Source organism: Globicephala melas, chromosome 2, assembly GCF_963455315.2.
Source record: "Globicephala melas chromosome 2, mGloMel1.2, whole genome shotgun sequence".
NCBI classification, from domain to species: domain Eukaryota; kingdom Metazoa; phylum Chordata; class Mammalia; order Artiodactyla; family Delphinidae; genus Globicephala; species Globicephala melas.
In genome coordinates this window covers 68,999,963-69,025,666 of record NC_083315.2, presented here as the reverse complement: position 1 = coordinate 69,025,666, position 25,704 = coordinate 68,999,963, and the positions used below count along the sequence as shown (strand labels likewise).

The window sequence follows — 25,704 nt, the reverse complement described above, 5'->3', positions numbered from 1 at the left end:
CTTCAGTTCCTTCCCCATAATCTGGTGGTGATAATGTCCATTTCATAGGGTGGTTTGGGGGACAAAATGAGATAATCCACACAAAGTCTTACCATGGGGCTCATTAACTGTTAGCTATTATCATTATGTTATTTTTCAAAGGCCATTCCAAGTACTTCCTCCTCCAGGAAGCCTTTCTGATCTACACTAATGACAGAAAGATATTTGTCCTCCTCTGATCCCACAAGAAATAGCAATGACTTCTTGCCTTGGGATAGAGATGCGTGGGACCCCACTATCCCCAAATCTAAAGAGGCTGTAAATGCCTAAAAGGCAAAGAAGAGAAGACATGGACATCCCCCAGGGTCTGAAGTACAACCCATTCTGATATGTTTAATGTGTATCGTTTTGTTTGTACTGTATGTACCTTTGCAAATCTGTGTTGTTTTGTGTGCAAGCATTTTTATTGGTATTGTGTTTTAGGTCTCATTTGGTTGTATTACTCTTTCTGCTCAGCACTTGGTGTTTCAGTCCATGTTGCTGTAAATACACGTGGTCCTTGCATCTGTAGTTGCATAGTAGTACCACATTTTACCTATCCATCTACTCCCCCAGTGTGGACACTTAGGTTGTTTCCAGCTCCCAGTAACCACAAAACAACCCAGCAACAGAATCCTCTTACATGTCCCCTGATGAGCCTGTAAGAGAAGGAACTGGCTTTTAGGGTCAGAGTTCGCTGTGTTTAGTTTCCCTCATTACTGCCAAGACTCTTTGCCGGAATGGCTGCCCCAGGCTACCCCCACCAGCAGTGCACCTGGCCATGACACCTCTCATTCCCCACCACCATTTGGCATTATCCAGTTTTTCTAATTTTTGCCAGTCTAATCGGTGTAAGTGGTATCTCACTGTCATTTTAATTTGTATTTTTCTGATTATGAACAAATCTGACCATCTCTTCATATGCCTGCAGGCTTGCTGAGGTTACTGTTCCTTAAATGCCCACCCAAGTGCTTGGGGTCTGACTTTCAGCTCCTGGGGGCGCCAGACCAGGCTCCTGAGTCGCGAGCCAGGGGCCTGCGGGAGGTCGTGCATCTGGGACCGGGAGGCTGGGACAGCTCGCAGAGGAGACATTCCCAGGGGGACCTGCGGAGCCCCAAGTGGCTCCAAACCGCTGGGCCGTGGGCTGGTCGAGGGAGCCCGTAGAGAGACCCGCAGTCTGGCCCGGGATGGGAGGCGGTCGGGAGGTCGGAGCAGCTGCGCCCGCATCATACCCAAGAGCCGAGGAGGGGCGAGGGCTCTGGAGGAATGGCTGCTGCCTGTACTCCGACGCTCCCGGGAGCCTCGTCCTCACCCCCAGCTCAGCTCCTCCTCCCTCAGCTTCTGGGCCCAGTCGGGCGGACGGGCCGCTCGCGACCAGGCAGAACACAGAGGAGCTCCGCAGCGGCGGCATGGAGGAGGAGCTGGCGTGGGAGACCCAGGGCCGTGAGTCCGCGGGGTGGGGGCCGGGACAGGGGCGGGTAGAGGCCCGAGAGGATGCGCCGTAACCCAGCGGGGGCGACCGAGCCTGAGATCTGCGCGGTCCGCGTGGCCACCTGCGTCTTGGGCTTCTTTGTGGCCCCGAGAGGAACTCGCACCTGGCGGAGGGGACATTGGCTGCTCACCTGGGACTGGGGGTGCTCCCCGCCCTGGAGTGGGGAGCTTGGGTGGAGAAGACATTAGCTCGAAAGAAGATGGGAATACGATCCTTTATTGGGTGCTTACTTTGTGTGCCAGCACTTTATTTGATCTCCACGGCAGCCTTCTGGGTAGAACCTACTGTTATCTCCATTTTGCGGAAGAGAAAGCTGAGGCACAAAGTGGTTAAACAAGTTGCCCAAGGTCACACAGCCTTAAAGTGGTCGAAATGCTGAGGGTCCCAGCTCCCTTAGAATGTCGGGGCTGGATGGGGAGTGGAGGAGGTATGGTGTGCTGCAGGGGGGATCAGGGCACCTCAGAGCCCCCTCCAGGAGTGTGCCTGGCTGCTAGGGCCTCTGGGCCAGGCAGTGGCATCCCTGTGGACATCAGCCAGCTTGGGGGACTTTTGACTGCACTGCCTGGTAAAGGGAGAGAAGGACTGTGCCATTTTCCTCACTGGGATGCAGATGGGAGTGGGGGTTCTATCAGGTGCTAAGCCTTTCAAACAGGTACAGGGTTCTGCTTGGGGCAGACATCACTTGAGCAGGCCCCTTAAAGAACGTGCAGCAATGGATCATTGGGGTGCGCGGGAGGGAATTCTGCGCAGAGGACCCAGCATAGGCACAGGCTCAGAGGCCAGAGTGCAGTGTGTGTCTGTTGTGGCCAGAAAGAGGATGCATGGATTGAGATGCATGGAAGAGATGAGACTGAAGTTGATTTCACTGGCGCTCTCCAGGGCCTGCATGCTCTCCTTCAGGCTCTTGGCTATTTGCCAACACAAACCAGGCCACTCTCCCAGGCTTCCGTCAAGAGAAAAGGAGTCAGAGCTGGTAGGAATCTCTACAGATCACTTTTTCACCCTCCCCTGATTCTACAGTGGAACCGAGGCCCCCAAGGGGGATGTTTCCTGCTGTTAGAAAGTGGCAGTGCGGGAACTAAACCCCAGCTTCCCTAAGCTTACGCCTGAACTGCCAGATCTTTTGCTGAACCTGGATCGTGGTGGTTTTCGTCCAAGAGTTTAAGGAACGGAATGCTCAGGACACAGTTGCTTCCCGGAGGTGTTTGAGATCTGAGAGGGATTCTTCCAGAAGGACCCTCTCCTCCCCTATGGGAAAGGCAGACCCTTTTAGGGGTGAGGAAGGGTGGCACCATCAATGGGGACCACACTTGGAAGGAGATGTTTCCCCCTTTCCCCTGAAATATTGACATGAAGCTCCCCCTGTCCCCATACACCTCTTTCCTGCCATTTACCTGAGCTTGTGGTTTGGTTTTCCAGGGAACAAATGAGTCTCAACTGGGGCCACATGTTATATAGTTCAAAAGCCCTGAAGAGACTTAATGACTTGTGTGTCACTTATTCATTCAGCAAATATATGCCAGGGCCTGAATTTAGGGATATAGTAGTTAACAAGTCAGACAAAAATCTCTCCCTTCATGGACTTATATTATAATGGGGGAAGCAGACAATAAAGCTAATAAATATGTAAATATAGCATAGGCCAGTGGTGAGGGGTGGTGTGGAGAAAAGCAGGGCAGGGAGGTGGGTAGGGAGGGTGTTTCCTTGGTTGGGGCTTCACTGGCTCAGAGAGCCCTGAACGAAGGAAGCCCCACCACCCCCCAGGTCTTTGGCCGCCAGAATTTATTCTCTGACCCTTTGTTCTGGAGGAATAATAGTGATGATGACGATGGTACTATTTGCCAGATACCATGCTAGGAGCTTTTCACATATTTATATCCAATCATTACAATAACCCTGCAGGGCAGCTCATGTCCCCATTTTGCAGATGAGGAAACTGAGGCACAGAAAAATTAAGTAACCTAAGTCACACAGCCAGGAAATGGCTCAGCCACAGGGCAGCAGCTCTGAGGTCCATAGGTTGCATCTGTGAGGCCTCAGAAAGCCCCAAACCCTCTCCTGTATTTGGAAAGCCACGTGGAATTTATCTGGAAAAAACAAATTGATGGCAGGCTTCTCTGTCACTTTAATGCATCCCAGCCTTCCCTGCCAAGACACTGGCGACCTGTCCCTGGATACACAGAGGGGCTGGGGCTGGACATTTGCAGTGGACCAAATGTGCAGGATGTAGGCTCAGCAGCAATAAAACCTCAAATTGCATGCCCTGTACTGATTGTGCAAAGGGCCAGCCAATATTGGGTTGGCCAAAGAGTTCATTCGAGTTCTTCTGTAAGATGTTACGGGAAAACCCAAACGAACTTTTTGGCCAGCCCAATATTTGTCCCTTGTGCTTGTGTATCTAAGCCTTTCTGAAGTGGGGACAAGCGTCTGTCAGCTTGGGGATTTTCAGTGTCACTCATGGAAGCAGAGTTTTGTGGATTCCTCCATGTGCTCAGCTTTGGGCCCACTGTGAAGTGTGAGTGGGCTGGCAAGTGTCAGGTGTGGCCAGAGCCCCCAAGGAGCTTGAGGTCCAGCCAAAGAGACCGGACATCCCGAGCAGTCAGGATGACAGCAGCATGGGGTTCTGGTGAGATGAGCCCTGGACCACGTCGTCAGGCCTGAGTCCCCCTGGCCTGGCCACCGACCCTCTGAGCCCACCGCTGGCCATGGCAAGGGGCTGGAAGCGGGGCTTGGAGGTTCCTTCTAGTCTGAGACTGAGATGAAGGTGCAGCAACAAGGATGAGAGGAGTGCAGAGACCACAGAGAAGGCAATCAGAGAGGGCCCCACAACCAGGAGGCGAAAGCTGGTTAGGATTAGGGGATGAGGAGAGAAGAGGTGGAGGGACGAGAACAAAGAAGCCGGGTGAACACATGCCTCTGGCCTCGCCCGGGCCTGACGCAGTGGGTGGCTCGGTAAATCCTGGCTGCCTTCTTCACTGATGGAGCCATGGGAAAGGTGGTTATCGACTCCAGTGGGAATGAATTGCATTCCCTTCCTCAAGAACAGCAATAGCAGTCAGGACAACTGGATGACAGGGCACCTCTGAGAGGGGAGGGGCACACACCTGGCTCCTGTGGGTGGTCTTGCCCACGGTCTCCCAGCTTTAGGGTTCTGCCGAGTCCTGGTCACGTGGACATGAGGTACGCTGGAAGGAGAAGCAGCCTGTCTGGGGAAGTCTCCAACATTAAGAAAGAGGAGAAGCATCCACCCACCATTCTGAGCTGGAAGACCCCCTGCCTAGGAGACATTCAAGCCAGGGAGGTGCTGTTCCCCGATCCTCCTTACACAGTGTCGGGGGTCCTCCGCCCTCATCCTGCACCTCTTTTTGTCCCAACAGTGCTTCCTCTGGAGAGGCAGCTCCACGAGGCTGCCCACCGGAACCACGTTGGGAGGATGAAGGAGCCGATCGGGAGGAGAGTACACATCAGGGCCAGAAATCACGTGTGTAAAGGGGCTCCGGCTGGGAATAATGCTATAGTGTCACCTCCATACAGGAGGGACAGTTCCCGGAGCCTGGGGCAGGCACATCGGCACATGTTAACTTGGGGGAGGCTCAGGCCCTGGCCTCAAAATCTCTGAGGCCCAAAGTCAGGGTCAGGATTCCAGTGCTCTTAACTCTTAATCCTTGTGACCCATCCAGAAGGCTCCTCCAAGAAACAGATTTAGAGTCAGGAGGGCAGGGGGTCAAAGGTCAGGAGTCGGAGGCTGGCAGATAGGGACAGGCACCTGGAGAGACAAAGGTGGCCTGGTGCCTCTGGTCAGAAGTCCAGGGGTTCTGGACCAAGGGAGGCTGATGTGTCAGTGGCAATCTTTTTTTTTTTTTACAGTGTTTTGTTTTAAAATCTTTATTGAATTTGTTACAATATGGCTTCTGTTTTATGCTTTGGTTTTTTGGCCACAAGGCATGTGAGATCTTAACTCCCCGACCAGGGATCCAACCTGCACCCCCTGCACTGGAAGGCGAAGTCTTAACCACTGGACCGCCAGGTCCCTGAGGCATCCTCCCAACGTGGTTCCGGCGGGCAGCCTCATGGAGCTGCCTCTCCAGAGGAAGCACTGTGTGGACAAAAAGGGGTGCAGGATGAGGGCGGAGGACCCCCGACACTGTGTAAGGAGGATTGGGGAACAGCTCCTCCCTGGCCTGAATGTCTCCTAGGCAGTTCAGTTCTCTGAGGGCCCGCTGTGCCTACTGAGTGTGTAAAACTGCTGTGGGCCCAGGCCTGCCCTTGGCCTGGTGGGGAGGCAGACCAGGCCTCAGGGAAGGGTGCAGGTGGGGTGGTTCGCAGCCCCGCTGGAGAAGGGGGCAGAGGGACAAGCCATTCTTCTGGTTGGGGACACTGGGGATGAGCCTGGGTACCACGTGGGGTAGCCTCTCCGTGTGTTGGGGCTTCTAGCTGTCAGGAGCATCTTAGAGGAGATGCCAGGGCCTGGGTGAGAGGTCAGTGGAGGCTGAAAGGGTTGGAGGCAGGATTCCTGACTGCAGCAGTTATCCTCTGTCTGGTTTGATGTGACAGGGGTACAACTTGGGTCTTCACAGCCTGCCTAGGGCTCAGTAATAGTAGCAGGAATTCTAGGGTGTGTCTGGTGTATTTTGGTTTTCAGAGCACTCATCTACCTGTTTCCTGGTGGTTCTCACTCACCCCTGGAGAGGGGAGGAGAGCAGGGAGGATTGGTCCTATTTATAGATGGAGGCAGGTACAGAGGAGGGCAGCAAGTCACCTTAGGTCACACAGCACATTATTGATGACTGGAGCCTTGGTCTCATCTCCTGGACAAGCACTTGCAAGGAAACATGGACTTGCAAGTTGGACTTGCATCTTATGGATGATAGGATGCTAATGACAGGTTCATTCATTCATTTACTCGTTGAATGATTCATTTGTTCAATAAGTATTAAGGGCTTACTCTGTGCTGGCACTGTGCTAGGTGATAGGGACAGCAGAACCCATGGCAGACATGGTCCCAGCCCTCTTGGAGCTGATAGTCTGGTGGGGGAAAACAGACATTAAATAGAGTATCTCACAAATAGTTCATTCCCACTGTCACAGTTTGAAAGCATGTGGGCGTCAGAGGGGCCCTCTCGGCCAGAAGTCCTCCCAAGGAAGTGGCATTTTTGTGGGAGCCAGTGAAAAAGGGCAGTGTTTTCAGGCAGAGGGGACAGAATGGGAAAGGAAGGGACAGCTCGTCCCCAGAGAGACCACACAGAAAATTAGTGTTTTCTTTTGTTGCCCCATCACATGCTGAAAACTGTGGAGGGAAGTGGGTTCATGGGTTGGAGGCTGGCCTCCCCCAGGCCTGCTCAGATGTGCTGAGGGCCAGAGACCAGGGTGAACTGCCAGGGCGGTCTGACAGTGAATTTGGGGGTGGGGGGTAGGTCAGAACCCTTCAACCCTCTTCTGAAGGAAGGAGGGGACAGAACCCAGGCACTCAGGATTCCTCAGGGACTTGGAAAATAATCCTCAGACACAGGTGGGTGGCCAGCAGAGGGAGCAACAGGAACAGACTTAGAGACAGGATGTTGTCTGGCATTTCTGAGAAGCAGTAGCCAGGCCATGCAGGGCCTCATAGGCCCAAGGTTTAGGCGTTTGATCCAAGAGCAGTGGGAAGCTGGGAAGAGTTTTAGGTGGGGGACAGACGGATCTAGACATGGTGTTTTACTACATTCATTTCAGCAGCTGCAGAGTGGAAGAGGAGGGGGTCAGAGTGGGGCTGTGGCCCCAGCCGACTGGTCACCAGAGCCAGCAAAGGTCCTTCCACCCCGCAGACCAGCTGTCCTGGCCGAGAGGTAGGGAGGCTGTGCGAGGTGGCCAGGCAGCCAGCTGGTGCCTCACAGGTTTCCTCTCCCTCCTGGCAGGTGGGCAGGGTGGCCCTGCACCGGGCTGCGGGTGCAGGGCACGAGCAGGCTGTGCGGCTGCTCTTGGTGTGTGTGCATGTCTGTCTTCCTGTCTGTCTCAGGGTGGGGCAGGGCATCTGGGTCTATGAGCCAGCTGTCATTGCCGAGGTTGTCACTGATACACAGACGAACAGGTGCAGGCTGGGCAGTGGGTGAGGCTTCAGGGGCCAATGACACTGTACCAATCCTACTTTCCCTTTGCACAGTCATAAAGATCTCTTCATTTCAAGGGCCTTTCAGTTCTCAGCCTTTTCAGTCCCTCGTGATGTCATGTGAACAGGGAGAAATATGGGCTATAGAACAGGTAATTGGGTGGGTTGACAAAGGCCTCATTAGTAAAGTCATTGGGAGGGAGGTCTCTCATGATATGACACAGGGCTCTGCCTTGGCAAACACTAACCCACAACCTGGATAAAGACTAACAGTCTTACTTAACAAATTGGCAGGGAGCACACTGCTAAGAGAGAGAGCAGAATAATAACAAGGTCTACAAATTTATCTCTACGGGTTTGGATAAAGAGCTGAATCTGACAACGGCATTTGACAGGGATACATTTTTTAAAAATTATAAACTTTTCTGCAGAAACTTAGCTTCCATGGAAATACTTTTCTTTGTCCTGACTTCTCTTTGCTCTGAGGACCCACCATGAAGGGGGCTTGATTACAAGTCAGGGCTGGGGGTGGGGCAGCAACACCTACCTCCCCACTCCCTCACCCCATCTCCTCCCTGCTCCTGCTTAGGCCTCATTTAGAGATGACCCTGGAAAGAGAGTGTCTGGTTTCCACAGTCTGAGCGTCCCAATAAACCACTGGAACTTCTTGCATCAGCCTTTTGCCCACAAAGACCCTCACTGTTGGGACTTCCCTGGTGGCATAGTGGTTAAGAATCCATCTGCCAATGCAGGGGACACGGGTTCGAGCCCTGGTCCGGGAAGATCCCACATGCCGCGGAGCAACTAAGCCCATGCGCCACAACTACTGAGCCTGCGCTCTATAGCCCGTGAGCCACAACTACTGAGCCTATGTGCCACAACTACTGAAGCCCGTGCGCCTGGAGCCTGTGCTCCACAAGAGAAGCCACAGCAATGAGAAGCCCGCACTCCGCAACAAAGAGTAACCCCCGCTCGCCGCAACTAGAGAAAGCCCGCGTGCAGCAAGGAAGACCCAACGCAGCCAAAAATAAATAAATTAATTAATTAAAAAAAAAAGACCCTTACTATCACCACCATGCTCTGTTATTTCTTCCTTGAGGGACTGAGTGAGAAAAGAAGATATGAGGGAGAATAGTAAGAGAGGGTGCTTACAAATCTTCTCTGTTTCCTTTGCAAACAGCAATAAATACGTTTTGAAAAATAAGAAGGCTGGTAAGCGTGCCTACTTTAATAACAGGAGGGGAGGGTAGAGGAGACACTGGAGAAGGGAAATCCTGTTGTTGGGGGGAAGGTCTCTAGTGAAAAGCCACGGGGCTCTGTCCTAGATAGCTCCTGGAACTAGGACAGTGAGGTACCTTGGGGTTCCCACTGGCAAGAGGCTCTGTCTCCCATGACTCTCCTCCCCCAGCCTTGAGCCTTGACCCTTTTCATTCCCAAGCTCCTGTGGGCTTCTCCCCTTGGACTCTGTCCTTCGTCAGCCAGCCAGCCCCCAGTTACTGATATTCTACCAGTAGCTGAGCTCTGAGCCAGTGCTGGGTCTCCTGGCCTCTTTGGTTCTAGCTGAGACCAACTCTAGTCTCCATCTGAGGTGCTATGGTGGGTCCAGCACCTTCCCAAGGTTTCAGGAGGAAGGGCTTAAATTCTCGTGGTCACTCTTGACTCTTACTTCCAGCTTCTGCTCGGTTTTCGCTGTCCTCTTGAAATTTTGCACATAGTCCTTTGTCTCTCCCTTGGCATCACCCCTGACATGGATCACAGTCCTTCTCCCCACTTTCCATAGAGACCCCATTCACACACTTTGATGTGGGGCAGGCTTTCCAAAATAAGAGGTGGAGGGGATTTACATTACACACAAAAACAATGTAAAAATCCTAAAATCCTGTTGACATTCCTGTTCTTTATTATTTTCTTTCCTTTACCATATGCTTTCTTTTCTTCTTTATTTTAAATTTATTTTTTAAATTGAAGTATAGTTGATTTACAATGTTGTGTTAATTTCTGCTGTACAGCAAAGTAACTCAGTTATACATATACATACATTCTTTTTTATACTATTTTCCATTATGGTTTATCCCAGCACACTAAATATAGTTCCCTGTGCTATACAGTAGGACCTTGTCCATCTATTCTATATGTAACAGTTTGCATCTACTGACCCCAGACTCCCAGCCCATCCCTCCCTCCTCCCCACCTCCCCCTTGGCAACCACAATTTTGTTCTCTGTGCCATTCCTGTTCTTTAAAGTCCCTTGGTCCTTTCCTTGTCTTGGGCTTGGCCTCTTCCCCTGCCCCACTTTCAATGCTGTTATTGTCTGCACCGTCCCCGCCCTGCCTCCAAATTCCTGCCATCATGCCCAGTCAGTCCTTTCTGGGTTTCACCTTTCATCCCAACCACTTGTCACAGCTTTTACCCAAACCCAGTTCTGTCCCTAAGAGGGATTCTGGTGCCAACCACTAAGACCCCTTTTCCTGGTGCTCCCCCAGGAGCTCTTTGTGGAGCCAAGTGGGGAAGTGGTTGTGACTAGGGTGCTCTGTGCAGGTGCTGGGGTGAGGCACCCTTTCCCCCAGAGGTCCAGACTGTGAAATTGAGGCTGATTCAGGACTAGGCCAACCCTGTTCTTCTGGCAGCTTAGAGTGTGCTGGGGATGAGGACACATCAGGGGACACTGATCCCTTAGCCCTTCCTGAGGTGGGCTCTGCATTTCTGCTCCCAGCTGGACTTGGGAGCATTTTCCCACTGCAAGCCTGCTTATGCTTGTGGGGAGATTCTGTGGCCCATCAGTACCAGGTCACCCTGTGGGCTCATTCTATGAATGACAGGCCGTTGGCCTCACCAGGGGACCCAGAGCCACACATGACCCTGTTTCTGTGGGAAAATATGTTCTGGTCTTTGAACGCCCAACTTAGAGACAAACTTTGGGGCTGTCCAAAGCTGAGGGAGGCCAGTGCGGTCTGTAGGCAGAAGGTGGTGATGATCTCCCAGGCCTCTGTTCTGCTCAGACCCTGCCACATCCCACCACACTCAAGGAAAGACAGAGAAAAACCACTTCTAAGAGGGTGGCTGGCTGTCAGTGCATCCTGGGAGGTGAGTTTGGAGGCCTGGGGGTGCTCTTCACAGAGAAGGAAAGACTCAGTAGAGGTGGGGATGAAGCCTGCCCTCAGATGCAGAACCCCACGAAGGTGGAGGGCAGTGCAGGGGCTCTGGTGACCTGGAAACACTTTGCAGATGTTGAGGAAGAGCATCCTGCAAATAGGATCTGGGCTGCCATCAGAAGAAGGCCTAGATCTATTTTCAGTTGCTCCAAAGGGCCAGTAGGGTGGAAAGCACAGGGATGCAGATTTCAGTTCCGCATGAGGAGGGACTTTTCACGGTGAGAAGTGTTTGAGGTGCAGTGGTTGTCTTGTGCAGCGGCAAGATGCCGTCCCTTCATGTGCGCAGACCTAAGCCATCTGCCTGGAGGATGTTTCTCAGGAGATTCAAACAGTTGATTCTCAAATGCCAGTCCAGGGTGAGGTCTTCACCAGTCACAGCAAATCAGAAAATTGGAACAATGCAGTGTATGTTTCATGAAGCTGTATTTGGAAAGAGTATCCTCTGAGATCAGCTCCTTTCAAACTTTTTTGTGGTAAAACGGTCCATCTTTGTGAACTGGTGGTGAGAGGAGATGGCAGCTCTTTTATTTTTAAGGTGTATTCGGTATCCCCACAAAAGTTTGCAGTTGGTGGGAGAGTAAATCCTCAGAGTTATCACAGGGAGAAAATCTTTTTCCCTTTTTTCTTTTCTTTCTTTTTATTGTATCTATGTGAGAAGATGGCTGTTAGCTGAACCTACTGTGGTGATCATTTCACAATATATGTAAATCAAACGATCATGCTGTGTGCCTTAAACTTATACTGTGATGTATGTCAATTATTTGTCAGTAAAACTGGAGGGGGGGAAATGTTTGCAATAGTATATCAGCCTCTGTTTAAAACAATTTCCTGGACTCTAAATTCCTAAGGCCCAGAGCTCCCCGGCCTGGGTGGCACTTAAGGTCCCTTATGGTTACACGATTGTGCAAAGCACACTTGGGCCCAGGTGGCACAGCCACGCCCCCTCATAGTCTCCTCCCTCCACCCCCCACCCCCACCCCCAGCCATGTCCTCTCCCCAAGTTTGGGATGAATGCGCTTCTCCTGTCTGCCTGGTTCAGTCACTTACGGATCCTCCAGATCCTGGTCAACTCCGGGGCCAAGATCCACTGTAAGAACAAGGTAAGGCCTCAGCTGGCAGCCCACTTGCCCGCTCTCTACCTCCTGCTGCACAGGGCTGCCCCCACCTCTGCTGCCTGTCCCCATCACTGCCCCCTCTGTCCCCTCATGTGCCTCTGCCTGCCCCAGCTTGCCTCGACCCTCTGAGAAGCGTCCTGAAACCCCAGCTGAGCTCAGCCTTGTGAAGCTGGGACCCTCACTACTTCCACTGGGGCTGGGAGAAGGGCCTGGGGACGCCTCTTTCATCAGCATTGAAAGCCCCTGGCTTCTGATCCCCCTACTCTTTACCACTCTGTGATGTTGAGACAGTCCCCAGTCCTCTGGCCAGCCTCTTGTTCACAAAGGGGAATTAAAGAAACACCCTCAGAAGATTAAATGAGAAGGAGGTAGGGCCTTCTCCCTCCCACGGGGCCCCGGCTCCCTTGCGGTCAGTATGGCCAGGTAGAAGGAGCCAAGCACCATTTACCAAACTCTGGGACCTTGGGCAAATTATTTTACCACCCTGAGCCTCACTTTTCCCATTTGGAAATAAGAGTGCTAGTACCCATCTCTTGAGCTGAGGCAGAAGTAACTGCAGTGCTGTGTCTAAAGTACCTGGCCCAGTGCCTGGCACGTTAGCGACCCTGGCAGTCCCCCGTTGCTCACTGGTGTGTGCTATGGTTTGAGGGAGGAGAGCCCCAGGGAGTCAAGAGTGCCCAGAATCCCTGAACTGGTGTCTCAACTTTTAGGGGGTTGGTGGCCCTTATGAAAATGCAAACATTTCTGGGCCAAATACCTTCAGCCAGGAGTTCTCAACCTTGGTCCTTAGAGAGACAGAATTTGGGGATCCATGAACTTTGAAGGGAAAACAAGGACCTTTTTCTTTTTTTAAACTGCCCTCTGCTTAAAATTTTAGCATTTCTTTCCATGATGAATGCAGGTAGAATTAATATACCTGTGACATTGTCTCTAAGACAAAATGTAGCTCTTTTCATATCACATTACAGTTTTTGCAGTTATCTCAAAATACTGTTTACGCTCATATCATTACTTTGAAATCATGGCGGTAGTTATTAGACCTTTCAGTAGATCTTGTTGTTTAATGGATCAATAAAGCATATATGCTACTAGATAAAAAATTTGGGTTTTAATATTTTGATAATTCTATTTCAATATCATTGTTTTTCTTTTCTGGTAGGCAGAATACTGTCCGCCCCAATATGTCCATATCCCTATCCCTAGAACCTGTGAACTCTAGAACCTAACATGGCAAAAGGAATTTTTCTGATGTGATTAAGTTAAGGACCTTGAGATGGGGAGACTATTCTGGATTATCCACATGTGTCCACATGTCCTTTTAGGGGAAAGAAGGAGGGAGGCAGGAGAGTCAGAGAAGGAGATGTGATTGAAGGAAGCAGAGGTTGGGGTAATGTGACCCACAAGCCAAGGAATGCAGGTAGCCTCTAGAAGCTGGAAAGGCCAGGAAATGGATTCTCCTAGAAACTCCAGAAGAGAAGCAGCCCTCCCAGCCCATTTTAGACTTTTGACCTCCAGAACTGTGAGATAATAGATGGGTGTTCACCAGACACCAAAAAGGACCATGGCACACAGGAGGTCTGCCCTATACCATTGTTAGGATCTTGTTGGCAGTGGTAGAAATGTCTGACAGCTCTCAGTGAAGGATACCCCTAGGCTATGGGCCACAGGATCCAAGCCCAGAGTGTGGGATCCAAGCCCAGTTTCAAGCTGAGGGCCCTCCTGTCCAGTCCTGCCTGTCTGGCTTAGCCTTAGAGAGAGTCTCAGCGGTCTTGCAGAATCCAGTAGCTGTTGCGATGAAATTTGCTATCAACACAGAATGAGCCTCAGTGTTCTAGAATGAGGCAGATGAGGTCTTAAGTGTGTGTGGAGGGCAGGGCTCTGAGTAGTGGATCTTCTAGTTAAGCAGGTCCACTCCATATTAGTTTTCTGTTTTTGGTAACAAACTACTCTAAAATGTAGTGGCTTAAAGTAACATTGATTTATGATTTTTCATAATATCATTGGCTGGTCAGTTCCTCCGGCCTTGCCTGGGCTCACTTATGAGGTCAGCACATGTCTGGGGCCTCTGCAGGAAGAGGGAACGTCGCGGATGGTGTGGCCAGTGTCTCCAGGTGGTAGCTGACATTCATGGAGACTTCCTTCTGTGACAGCCCCAGGACATCAAAAGAGCAAGAGTAGAAGTAGCAAGGTTTCTTGAGATATTATTTCTACCGCATTCTACTGGTCAAAGCCCATCACAGGGTCAGCCTCGTTTCAGGGGGAGGAAAATATCGGATTCCTCCTCTTGATGTGAAGAGTAGCACAGTCCTGTTGCTTGATCTTGGGACAGTTTCTCAGTCCATCCTGTTTTTCATGACCTTGCCACTTTTGAAGAGTACTGGTCAAGTATTTTGTAGAATATCCTTCAATTTGGTTTTGTCTGATGTTTTTCTCATGATTAGATTGGGGTTATGGAATTTGGGGAAGAAGACCCCACAGGTCAAATGCCCTTCTCATTACCTTCTATCAGGGGGCATGTGATACCATTGTGATTCGTCACTGGTGATGTTCTCTTGATCCAGTTCTGACACCAATTCCGATGTGTGTTTTTTCCAGATCACCAAGCAGTTAACTCAGTTCCCCGTGGACACTGACCAGGAGTCCACAAATTTAACTCACTTCTGACACTACTTGGAGATAGTGTCAGATTCTGCCGGTTAAGGGTTCAGTCCTACAAGACTGCCCACGCTTTGGATGTCAATCACAAGCCCAGGTGGTTGCCTAGCTATATAATTGCCTGTAAATCAGAAGTTCCCACGACCCCCTCCCCAGGTTCGGTTAATTGCTAGAGCGGCTCTCAGAACTCAGGTAACCGGTTTACTTACTATATTTCTGGTTTATTACGAAGGATATTAAGGATATGAATCATCAATGGCCAGATGAAGAGATGCATAGGGCAAGGTCCTGAACGCAGGTGCTTGTGTCCCCACGGAGTTTGGGACCCGGCACATGGATGTGATCTGATTCACCAACCTGGAAGTTCTCCAAGCCCTGTCCTTTTGGGGTTTTAATGGAGGCTTCATTACATAGACTTGATAGATTAAATTCTCAGCCCTTGGTCATTGACTGAACCTCCATTCCCTCTCCTCTCCTCAGAGGTGAGGAGGTGGGACTGGAAGTTCCAACCCTCTAATCGCTGTTGGTTCCCCTGGCAACCAGCCCCCCATCCTTTATTTACTTAGGGGCTTCAAGTCACCTCGTTAACATCATAAAAGACACCTTTATCACTGTTACCATTTAGGAGATTCCTAGGGTTTTAGGAGCTCTGTGCCAGGAGCCAGGACAAAGACCGAATATATATTTCTTATTATAAATCATAATATCAAGCTTGATCACTTGGTTAAAGAGGTGTCGGCCAGGTTTCTCCACTGGAATGTTAGCATTTTTCCCTTTCCATACTCTATTGTTAGAAACTCTTTGTCGTTTTAATTTGCATTTCAATAATGACTAATGATGTCATATATTTTTTCATGTGCTTATTTGTCATTCCATATATCTTCTTTTGTGTGCAGATTATTTTTTAATTGGGGTAATTTCTTATTGATGAGTTTTTAGAGTTCTTTGTAGATTTTGGATGTATTTCAAAATAAATGCAGACATCAATGTATTTCCCTCTAAATATGTCAGCATGCGTATCATTAACTAGAGTTCAAATTCTTTGTATACAATGAAATACAAGCTGAGTCTTTTTTTTTTTTTTTTTTGTGGTACACACTGTTTTTTGTGTTTTTTTTGTGGTCTCACTGTTGTGGCCTCTCCCGTTGCGGAGCACAGGGTCCGGACGCGCAGGCTCAGCAGCCATGGCTCACGGGCCTAGCCGCTCTGCGGCATGTGGGATCTTCCCGGACCAGGGCACGAACCCACGTCCCCTGCATCGGCAGGCGGACTCTCAACCACTGCGCCACCAGGGAAGCCCAAGCTGAGTCTTTAAAAAAATATTTATTTATTTATTTATTTTTTATTTGGTTGCACCAGGTCTTAGTTGTGGCTTGTGGGCTCCTTAGTTGCGGCTCCAGGGCTCCTCATTTTAGCTGCAGCTTGCCAGCTCCTTAGTTGTGGCATGTGAACTCTTAGTTGTGGCGTGCATGTGGGATCTAGCTCCCTGACGAGGGATGGAATCTAGGCCCCCTGCATTGGGAGTGTGGAGTCTTATCCACTACACCACCAGGGAAGTCCCTACACACTGAAATTTGACAAGTGCTACTCCTCTGTAACCCAAACCACTGTCAAGATGTAGAAGACTGTTCCATTGATTTTTATGACCCATTGATGGTTACAATCTATTTAGAAAAGTACTCCAAATAATCTAGCTGTAATGCAAGGCCAGGGTAGAAGCTCTGGACTATAAACATAGGATTTGCAAACCTCCCTCACTTAAATATTGCTTCTGGGGCTAAGAGACCTTCAATAAAGCGAAGCACAATAAGCCTGTATTATCCTAACTTGACCTATGAGGAAATGGGCGCTCACAGAGGTATAGGTAACTTGCCGAAGACCCCAGAGCTGATAAATGCTGGAGCTGGGATTTGAACTCTGGCATCCTGAGTCCCACCAGCCCCCGTGAGGCTAAGTGGGTCCTGTGGATGTCCCAGGGGCCTATCCCCATTTTCAGTGTGGTTTCCTTTGGAAAGCTGTTCTGATCACAAACACTCATTGTCTGGGAGACAGCCAGTGTGTGAGCAAGGCCTCCCTTCGCAGACTGCAGGGACCACCCTGGGCTTGTTTCCAGGACAGCCTGACCTTACTGCACTGCGCAGCCCCAAAAGGCCATGTGCCAGTGCTGGCGTTCATAACAGAGGACCTGGAGGACGTGGCCCTGGACCACGCTGACAAGGTGAGTGTGGCCTCAAGGCTGTGTGTCCTTCCCATCGGGCTTGGGATTCCTGGGGCCTCTCCTGTACATTCCTTGAGTGCATCCCTTGAGCCATGGGTAGTGCAGACTGGACCCCACCTCAGGGAGTTGCTGGTCTAGAAGGGGCATTAGGCACAAATGAGCAGGACGCCAGCAGCACATGGTCAGTTCCCTCAGAGAGACTCTGATATGGACTAGACAGGTTAGAGAAGGGAGACAGTGCTTTCTGCTTCCTGGAGGAGGTGGAATTTGGTAAATGAATAGATTTCATCAGTAAGATTAGAAAGCAAGGGGCATTCCAGATGGAGGAGAGACAATTGCTAGAGCTTTAGAGGAAAAGGGCTTTTGGTGTGTGAGTTCAGATGGGTTAGAATCTTGGGAATGAAGGCCTGAGAGGTTGTTAAGGGCCTTCATGGAGATCTCAACCCGCAGCCTCAGAAATGGGTCCTTTATTCAGGAGCCACAGGAGGATTTCAGTGGGGGAGGGACCCACCAAGTGGGGTCTTGTTGGGAAGACGGTCTGGGCTTTCCAGGCAGGGTGTATAAGGCAAGGTGGGGGAGAGTGTCTGGAGCACTGCAAGCCCAGTGTGGTTGGGAAACTGAGGCCAGGTGGGCAGGGCGAGGAAGATTCACTTTCTTCTCCTCCCCCGCCAGCTGGGAAGTACAGCATTTCATCGGGCTGCAGAGCACGGGCAGCTGGATTCTCTGGACTTCCTTGTGGGCTCTGGCTGTGACCACAGTGTCAAAGACAAGGTACTGTAACCATGGGTCCCAGGGGGAGGGCCGGGCTCTGGGCTCCTGACCGGGGTGGTCACGGGCAGCTCACCTGTGTCTACTGCCAACTGCAGCGTGCTAGAGGGACTGGTGGCCCAAAGACCAGCGTGTGTCTGATGCTCATGCAGCAGGCATTTTTTGGGCACACACTATGGGCCAGCCGTGTGCTATGGGTGAAGAGCACAAAGATGCCCAAGACACAGTTTCTTAATCAAGGAATTCAACCACAATCCTAGGAGAGAGCTGTGAGCCATTGTGGGGAGCCAGGATGGCAAATCTGATTGGTTGGTAGTGATGCCTGGAGTGGGTTTGAGTGGGGCTGTGATTCCACTGGGGATGTCTGTTGCTGGGGGGAATGGGGAGGAGTTGGGGGACGATAGCCACATGCCTGCTGGTTATTTGCTTTCTTTGTGTTTTAGTAATCTACTATGATTATGGCAAAAGTAGGATGAGACCGCTGAGGAGGGAGCAGTTCATTCAGGGTGGAGAGCTTATAAGCAGGAATTCACCTATCTGAGAATAGATGAGGGGTTGGGACCCAAGGGGACTACCCTACAAATGACTTGTATCAATGGACCATTGCGAATCATTAGGCAAATGTGTTGCAGCAAATTCTAAACAGTGCTTCCAACAAAGGGAAGAATTCCACTGTTAATTTTCTGATTAATATGCTTGGCTAGGATACAAGGAGTTCTGTTTACAAAGCTAGTGACAGAGCTCACAGACCAATGAATCACAGGATCTTAGATCAAGGGCCAGTTCAACCTTCTCGTTTTACAGATGTGGAAGCTCAGGCCCAGAGAAGGGGATACTGTAGCCAAGGTCACACAGCAAGACAAAGGTCGAGCTGGGTTTGGAGCCAGCATCCTGATGCCCCGCTGTGCTCCTCCTTCATCAGGCTGCCTCCTGCGGCCCTGAGCCCTGGGGGTCTGCACCAAATCTGTCCACCCACACTCAGCCTTTCAGGATGAAAAGGCTAAGTTAGGTTCTGAGATTCAGATCAGGCTGATTTCCTTCATTTCAGAAACATGGGCAGAGCAGGTTGTGCTCTGTGCCAGGCCCTGAGCCAGGAACTGGGAGTACGGACAGGGGTAAAGAATGACCCTCACCAGGACACATCTACCCAGGAGGCAAAAAAAAAAAAAAAATGATGTACTCAGGGCCCCAAGAGAGCAGAAGCACCAAACTAGAAAGCAAGAAAAGTTCAGCTTTGGTGAACTCACCCAGAATCTTGCAATCAGAAATGCTAGGAAGAAGCTTTTAAAATTACATGTCCCTGTTAAGTGTTGTATTTTCCAATGAGGAATGTTTTCATTTTGAATTTCATTTGGGGAGAGGGCACAGCACGCTTTTCAAGGCTTTGGGCCACTGAAGGCCTGACTCGTGCTAGGACCCGCCAGCCCGTGTAGGGGGACAGACCTGTCAGAACAGATGACAACATACCTCACGCTGCAGGTGCTGTGGTAGGGAGGCATTGAGAGCCTGGAGAGAGTGATTAATTCCTCCGGAAATGTCAAGGAGAGGCTGACAGGGCCCCACAGAGGTGGAGAGGCTGGATGTCCCCACGGGTGGAGGGGAGAGGCCAGGCCCAAGGCCAAGGCCTCCTTCCACCCAGCCCCCTGTCCTGCCTGGGCAGAGTGTGAGGACCCTGGGCAGGGGGTCCATGCCATCTGCAGCTTCAAAGGGTAGGAAGTAGATATTTATAATCCAGAAGGAAGAGGGAAGCCCTGCCCTGTTTCCACAGCTCTGCTAACTGGGGGCACGTGCCAAACCCCAATGTTCACACACTTCCTTCCGGTCTCTTTGAACACAGAGACTTCAGACTGTGGCTACACCGCCCACAGCCTGACCCTTGCCTGCTGTGGCGAGCCGACCACGGAGCGGGTGGGAGAAGAGCCGAAAAAAGCTGTTGAGGGGATTTTTTAAACTTAATTTTATTTATTAATATAATATAATGATGATCATAAAGGAAATGTAGATGTTTCCTCCTTGACCCTGTAAGATAGTTATAGCTGTTTATGTGTGTGTGTTTATCTATCATGGGGGCGGGGTATATTTTTAACTACTTTAAGTACTGCTTTGGCTTCTGTATGTGTTCACATCCTCATTGGGCCCTTTATAGATATCTGTGCCTAAACACACAGGGAAGGTACTGAGACAGGCCAGGGCAGAGGAAAGCACTGGTTCAGCTCGATCGTCCCCATGGCCTTCTGGGCATGATACATGGCTGAAGCTGGGTCCTCCCTTCTGGGTGCTTTTGTGGGTCCCTCCAGGGTCCTTGTCCTGGTCCCCCATCTGTGGTTCCTCTGTAGGGACATACCTTTTCTTGGGCTGGCCACGTCCAGCTGCCTCTTCTTCCCTGGGGCCCCTTACCCTCCTGCAGCAAGTTCCCTTTAAAGACGATCCCAGATAAGCTGCCCTCTGTAGGACCACTTCCAACACAAAGAACACTGTGCCCTTTGCCTGCCCAGTGGAGCCACCTCTCTTGGCTCTGTCACTGTCACCTTTAGACTTCTCAAGGGTGAGGCTGCTCCCAATCCTCTGGTTCTCGAGTTCCAGGAGACACAGGTCAAGCTCTCCATCACGTTATGTATTATCATTGAACAAATATCTACTGAGTGTCTGTCACGTGCCCAGGCCCTATTCTAGGCACTTGGGGAAATTTCAGTGAACAAAATGGACAAAAATCCTTGCCCTTGTGATGCTTATTTCCAGCCAATAAACAACAAGCATAGTATACAAGTGGATTGTAGAGGGTGTTAGGTGGTCGGTGCTATGGGGGGACAGGAAAAGTGGAGCAGGGTAAGGGGATCAGGAGAACAGGAGGTGGGAGTTGTGGTTTTCAGTATTGTGGTCACGGTGGGCTGCACTATTCAATGAGAAGCTGACATCTTGAGCAAAGGCACAGGAGGCGAGCGATTGGGCCGTGTGGCTGCTGGGCACAGCCTGAGCACAAGGAGAGTCTCTGGGGCTGTAGCCTGAGCAGAGAGAGGGGATGCATCCGGGGTCACTGAGTTGGGACTGGCTTTAGACTGGAGCATGGAAAAATAGGGATTTAAAAAAAATTTTTTTTTAAGTAATATGTCCGTCTTAAAGTGTACGAAAAGAGACCAGAACTTGGCCCTTGAAAGTGCCCCTGGTTTTTGGTAGTTTTTGGCACAGTTCTCAGAGCAGGGTGGCATTGGCCCAGCGTGCAGGGCTGCAGCTCGTCACCAACTTGCTCTATAACCCTGGACATGTCTCCCCTCTCTGGATCTCAGCTCCAGCGGGTCCCCAGGGCCTGCAAGGGTCTGTGATTCCACTGACCCCTCAGGAGCCCTTCTCCCTGCAGGAGGGGAACACAGCCCTTCACCCGGCCGCCCGCTGGGGCCACCTGGCCGTGCTGCAGCAGCTTATGGACATCAGGCTGGACCTGGAGGAGAGGAATGCGGTGAGTCACCACCTGGAGGATGCAGAGATGTGTGACACTAGCTTGCCCCCTGCCTTCCAGGAGCCCACAGCCCATGGTGCAGCCTGGTTTCCCCTGGTAGGGGCTCTGAAGCCAGGAGCGAGGACGTGTTCTCAAACAGCCTATGAGGAAAAGATGAGCAGGAGCACAAAACTCCAGGCTCGGAGGGGCACCAGGCCTGAGGGATCACGGAGCAGTCATACGCACAGTGTGCGTTCAAAGAAGGGAGAGGTCACTGTGGCCAGGATGGAGTAGGAGGGAATAGACAGAGCGGGGATGAGGGGGCTTGGAGGGCAAGGAGAACATGAGCAGAGCTGTGGTGGAGGGAGTGAATGCACCATATGCCCCTCAAGGTAAGAATCAGGGGCGGGGCTCAGGGAACCACAGATCACCAGGTCATGTCTGCAGTAGCAGGGAGGGGAGAGCTCAAAGAGCCCTGGAGCCCTGGCAGAAGGGGTGTCCTCCGGTCTTGGGCTCTGGCCTCAGCCTCCTGCCAGCCTCACACCACTCCCCCGTGTTTCAGGAAGGTCTGACTGCCCTGCACGCAGCTGCTGAAGGGATCCACCCCGACTGTGTGCAACTCCTCCTCGGGGCCGGGAGTAGCGCGAACGCCCTCACCCAGGTAGCCGGGCCTCCTCACGACTGGTGTGTGCCCTCGGCTGCCTGCAGAGACGTGACTGTGTCAACTGTAGGAGCCACGATGATTCCTGAACATTGTGTGAACAAGGCTGTGAGGGAACAGGCTCAGCTGTTGAGCTCTGTGACTTTGGGCAAGTTACTTAATCTCTCTGAGCCTCGTTTCTCAACTATAAATTGGAGGTGATATATACTTACTATTTTATATTGCTATGAAGGCTAAATACCTAGCATATTGCCTGGGACATAATAGGAGCTCAGTACCCATTAGTGTCTTATTGCTGGGCACGTGACAGTTCACAAAGCCCTTTCATAATTATTACCTCAGAAAAATTCCCCCCATTTTACAGATGAGAGAGGTTCAGTGACTTCCCCAGGTCACAAGTTGGTAAGAAGCAAAGCTGAGTCTGAAAAGCCTATTCCCCTGACTCCAGAGTTCATGGCCTGAAACATTTGCCTTGCCCAGCGGGGGTAGGGGTGGGGTGTCTGCAACATGAGGCCCACACCGCAATTAGAGCTGGAGCCTGGGTGTGACTCTGGGACAGGCCTCTTTCTCCCTTACCATTGCACTCTATGAGTTGGCCATTAGAAATTCTCTGTGTCCTTGAAAAGGGGGTTGTGGCCTTTCTTTAGGTAGGAGGTTGGTGTTTTTGTTTTGTTTTGCTTTTTATTTTTAGATCAGTGACAAATACTCTTTCTTGGCTGGTTGAACAGCTGCAGAGTCTGGAATTCTCTTTTTCTAAATTTCAATAATGTAGCAAAAATAATATTAATAGTGAATAATATAAATAATAGCAAAAATAGTTTAAAAACAGAGGAATGAAAATGATATGCTAAAAATATTTAACACAAAAGAAGGCAGTCAAGGGGAAACAGAACAAAAAAAAACAAGAGACATTCAGAAAAAAAATAGCAAAGGGAATTCCCTGGTGGTTCAGTGGTTAGGACTTTGCACTTTCACTGCCGAGTCGGGGAACTAAGATTGACAAGCTGCGCAGCTCAGCCGGAAAAAAAAAGAAAAGAAAAGAAAAAGAAAAATGGCAAATGTAAATATAATAATAATATAAATCGTAAATTCCCTTAAATGTGAATAATGCTTTATAAACCACAAAACATTTAATTTGCTCCCCTGGAAGGTGTGGAGACTACTACCCCAGGGACATAGCGGGGGACATTACAGCCAAGAGGGGGAAAGTAGCTGTCCCAGGGCACCAGCCGTGTCCTTCTGTTGCTGGTGAATTTAAGGTTCTTTCTTCATTGCAAAAGAATTTGGAGATGAAGTGATAGGTAAGAATCAGATTTATTTAGAGAGAAACACACTCCACAGACAGAGTGTGGACTATCTCGGAAGGCAAGAGGCAAGAGGCTTCAAAATATGGCGTGGTTAGTTTTTATGGACTGAGTAATTTCATAGGCTAATGAGTGGGAGGATTATTCCAACTATTTTGCGGAAGGGGCGGGGATTTCCAGAAATTGGGCCACTGCCCACTTTTTAGCCTCAGAACTGTCATGGCGCTGGTGGGTGTGTCATTTAGCATGCTAAGGTATTACAGTGAGCATATAATGAGGCTCAAGGTCTACTGCAGGTCGAATCTTCTGCCATCTTGGACCTAGTTGGTTCTCATTAGTTTTCATCATGTACTGTGGCTATGTCATTCTTTTTTTTTTTTTTTCCTGTACATGGGCCTCTCACTGTTGTGGCCTCTCCCATTGCGGAGCGCAGGCTCCGGACGCGCAGGCTCAGGGGCCATGGCTCACGGGCCCAGCCACTCCGCGGCATGCGGGATCCTCCCGGACCGGGGCACGAACCCGTGTCCCCTGCATCGGCAGGCGGACTCTCAACCACTGCGCCACCAGGGAAGCCCATATGTCATTCTTTTAAAGGTTGTGCCCTGCCCCCTTCACTCCTGTTTCACTTCGATCAGCAAGGTGTTGCTCCTTAGTCAGAAAGGCCCTTTCTCTGTGCCCAGCACTAGGCACTGGGAGGGGGCACAGACAGGTCATGCCATGGCCACCTCCCCAGCAGTAACAGCACAGGAGCTTAGAGACTTAGGGGGTTAGATCCAGCTGGTGGTCGTTGGTGGCTTGGAGCTGCCCACCTCACTGGCTCTCGTGCTCCAGCCTTGACTTGAGGTTTCTGGCAGAGGCCACGGTCTATTCTGACACTCCCACCTCTGGCAGTGTCGTGCAGCAGGGTCTCTGAGGAGGGGGCAAACCCAAAGTGATTGCATTTCCCACGGGGAGGTGGATGGATTCCCACCCACCCTGTAAACTTGCTCAGACTCGACTTTGGGAGGGTGACCAACTCATTCTGGTCTGCCCATACTGTCCTGATTTTAAAACAAAGTCTCACATCCAGGGAACATTCAGTCCCAGGCAATCTGGGACAGTTGGTTACCTAGTGGGTCCTGCCTGAGACGAAGTCTCATCCAGGAGGAAGCCCTCCCTCTGGCCCTGCCAGGCTCCTCTGTGGATGTGCTTAGACCAGCTCCAGCTGGACAGTACATGCTGGGTGGGATTTGCCCTGTACAGGTAAATCTTATTGGTCCCCCTCCTTGAAAACCATCTCCTCAGCATCTATACTCCACGTGTCTTTACTGGCTAAGGAACTGTGAAGGCTTTGGCCTTTGTTCCGGAGTCTGTGACTGGAGGTGAGGAAAATCCAGAGACCATAGTGAACTCCTTTTACTAGTCACCAGGCCTAGGCAAGTCATTGATTTCTCCTGCCTCAGGGTTTAATGGGGATAATAGTCCCATGGGGGTTGTGAGCTGTGAACGGGATAATGAACCTCAAAGTGCTTTGTAAACCCTGCTGTGAGGGGTCCTTAGGATGCTGCATTGATGCCTGTTTCCCTCTAGAAAAAGCAGAGCTGCTTCCACTACGCAGCCCTCGGTGGCTCTGAGGACATGACCTGGGCCCTCGTCCATGCAGGAGGAAGCACTAACGTGGCTGATCACGTACGTGTGGGGCCTGGATGGAAGGTGGGGAGGCAGGGGATACACTGCCGAGTCTCCCAGGACCTCACTTCTCAACATAGAAATGGAGAACAGATTAGTGGTGGCGGGGGGCTAGGGGTGGGGGCGGGGGGCAGAGAAGGGAGGAGGGTGTGGTTATAAAAGGACTACACAAGGGACCCTTATGGTGATGGAACTGTGCTGCATCTTGACTATGTAAGGGATACACGAACCTACACGTGTGATAAAATTACATAGAACACACATGTATACAAATGACTACAAGTGAAACTGGGGACATCTGAGTAAGATGGTGGGTATTATCAATGTCAGTGTTCTGGTTGGGATATTGTACTGTGGCTTTGTAAGATGTTACCATTGGAGTGGGGAGAACAGAGCAGACGGGTGTTGAGGGTGGGAAGAAGGCTTTTCACCAGATACCTTTTGTTCTTTCTGGTTCTTTAGGTTTCTATAAATAAAATGTAAACCAATGAAAAGCAGTACTTGCTCTCTTTCCACTCCCCTTTCCTACCACATTCCCACAGACCTATTTCCAGGATGATGGAGGCCATATCCAGCCTCTTTGGTTATTTTATCTCCGTGGCCTGCTGCTTCCTGGAGAGCCACCATTAGAGCTCTGATAAGTTTCCTAGCTCATCCGCGTTGTGCACTTGAGCCAGTTTCCAGTGTCTGCCCATTCACTCTCACAGGAGACCTTCTTTTGGCCTGATTTTGATTTCACAGTTATCTAGCAATGATCTGAGGACACTGCTGAAATCCTGTGGTAGTTTTACCTAGGTTTTTAAATTTTTTTCTAGATGTGTTTCAGAATACTTTTTGTCATTTATTGCTATTTGGGTTTGGGATTACATGAGCCTGTAAATAATATAAGAGAAAATGGTCATCTTTGTAATATTTTATTTTTTCACTACAAACATGTCTCGCCATTTCTTTATGTCTTCTTTTGAATCCCTCAGTGATGTTCTATGGTTTTTGTTTGCCTTTGTAATAGCCATTTCCAATTATACTCTTCATAGGTACTTTATATATTTTGACCGTCATTGCAAATAGACTCTTTTTAAAATATGTCGTTTCTTGTGGGCATTCAATACAGGAATGCTACTGATTTTGGTATTTT

The 25,704-nt window shown here is 50.4% G+C and overlaps 1 protein-coding gene across 1 annotated transcript in view; it reads left to right on the top strand.

Annotated features, from left to right (window-relative positions):
* Nucleotides 1-1,294: 1,294 nt before the first annotated feature.
* The window catches only part of ANKDD1A (ankyrin repeat and death domain containing 1A), a 34,586-nt gene continuing 10,176 nt past the window's right edge, over nt 1,295-25,704 (top strand). Inside the window, 9 exon segments of the mRNA XM_030879005.2 lie at nt 1,295-1,461; nt 4,888-4,991; nt 7,405-7,470; nt 11,731-11,847; nt 16,631-16,735; nt 17,408-17,506; nt 20,859-20,957; nt 21,499-21,597; nt 24,471-24,573. Of these exon segments, the coding sequence (XP_030734865.2) occupies nt 1,428-1,461; nt 4,888-4,991; nt 7,405-7,470; nt 11,731-11,847; nt 16,631-16,735; nt 17,408-17,506; nt 20,859-20,957; nt 21,499-21,597; nt 24,471-24,573 (826 nt within the window). The 5' untranslated portion in view covers nt 1,295-1,427.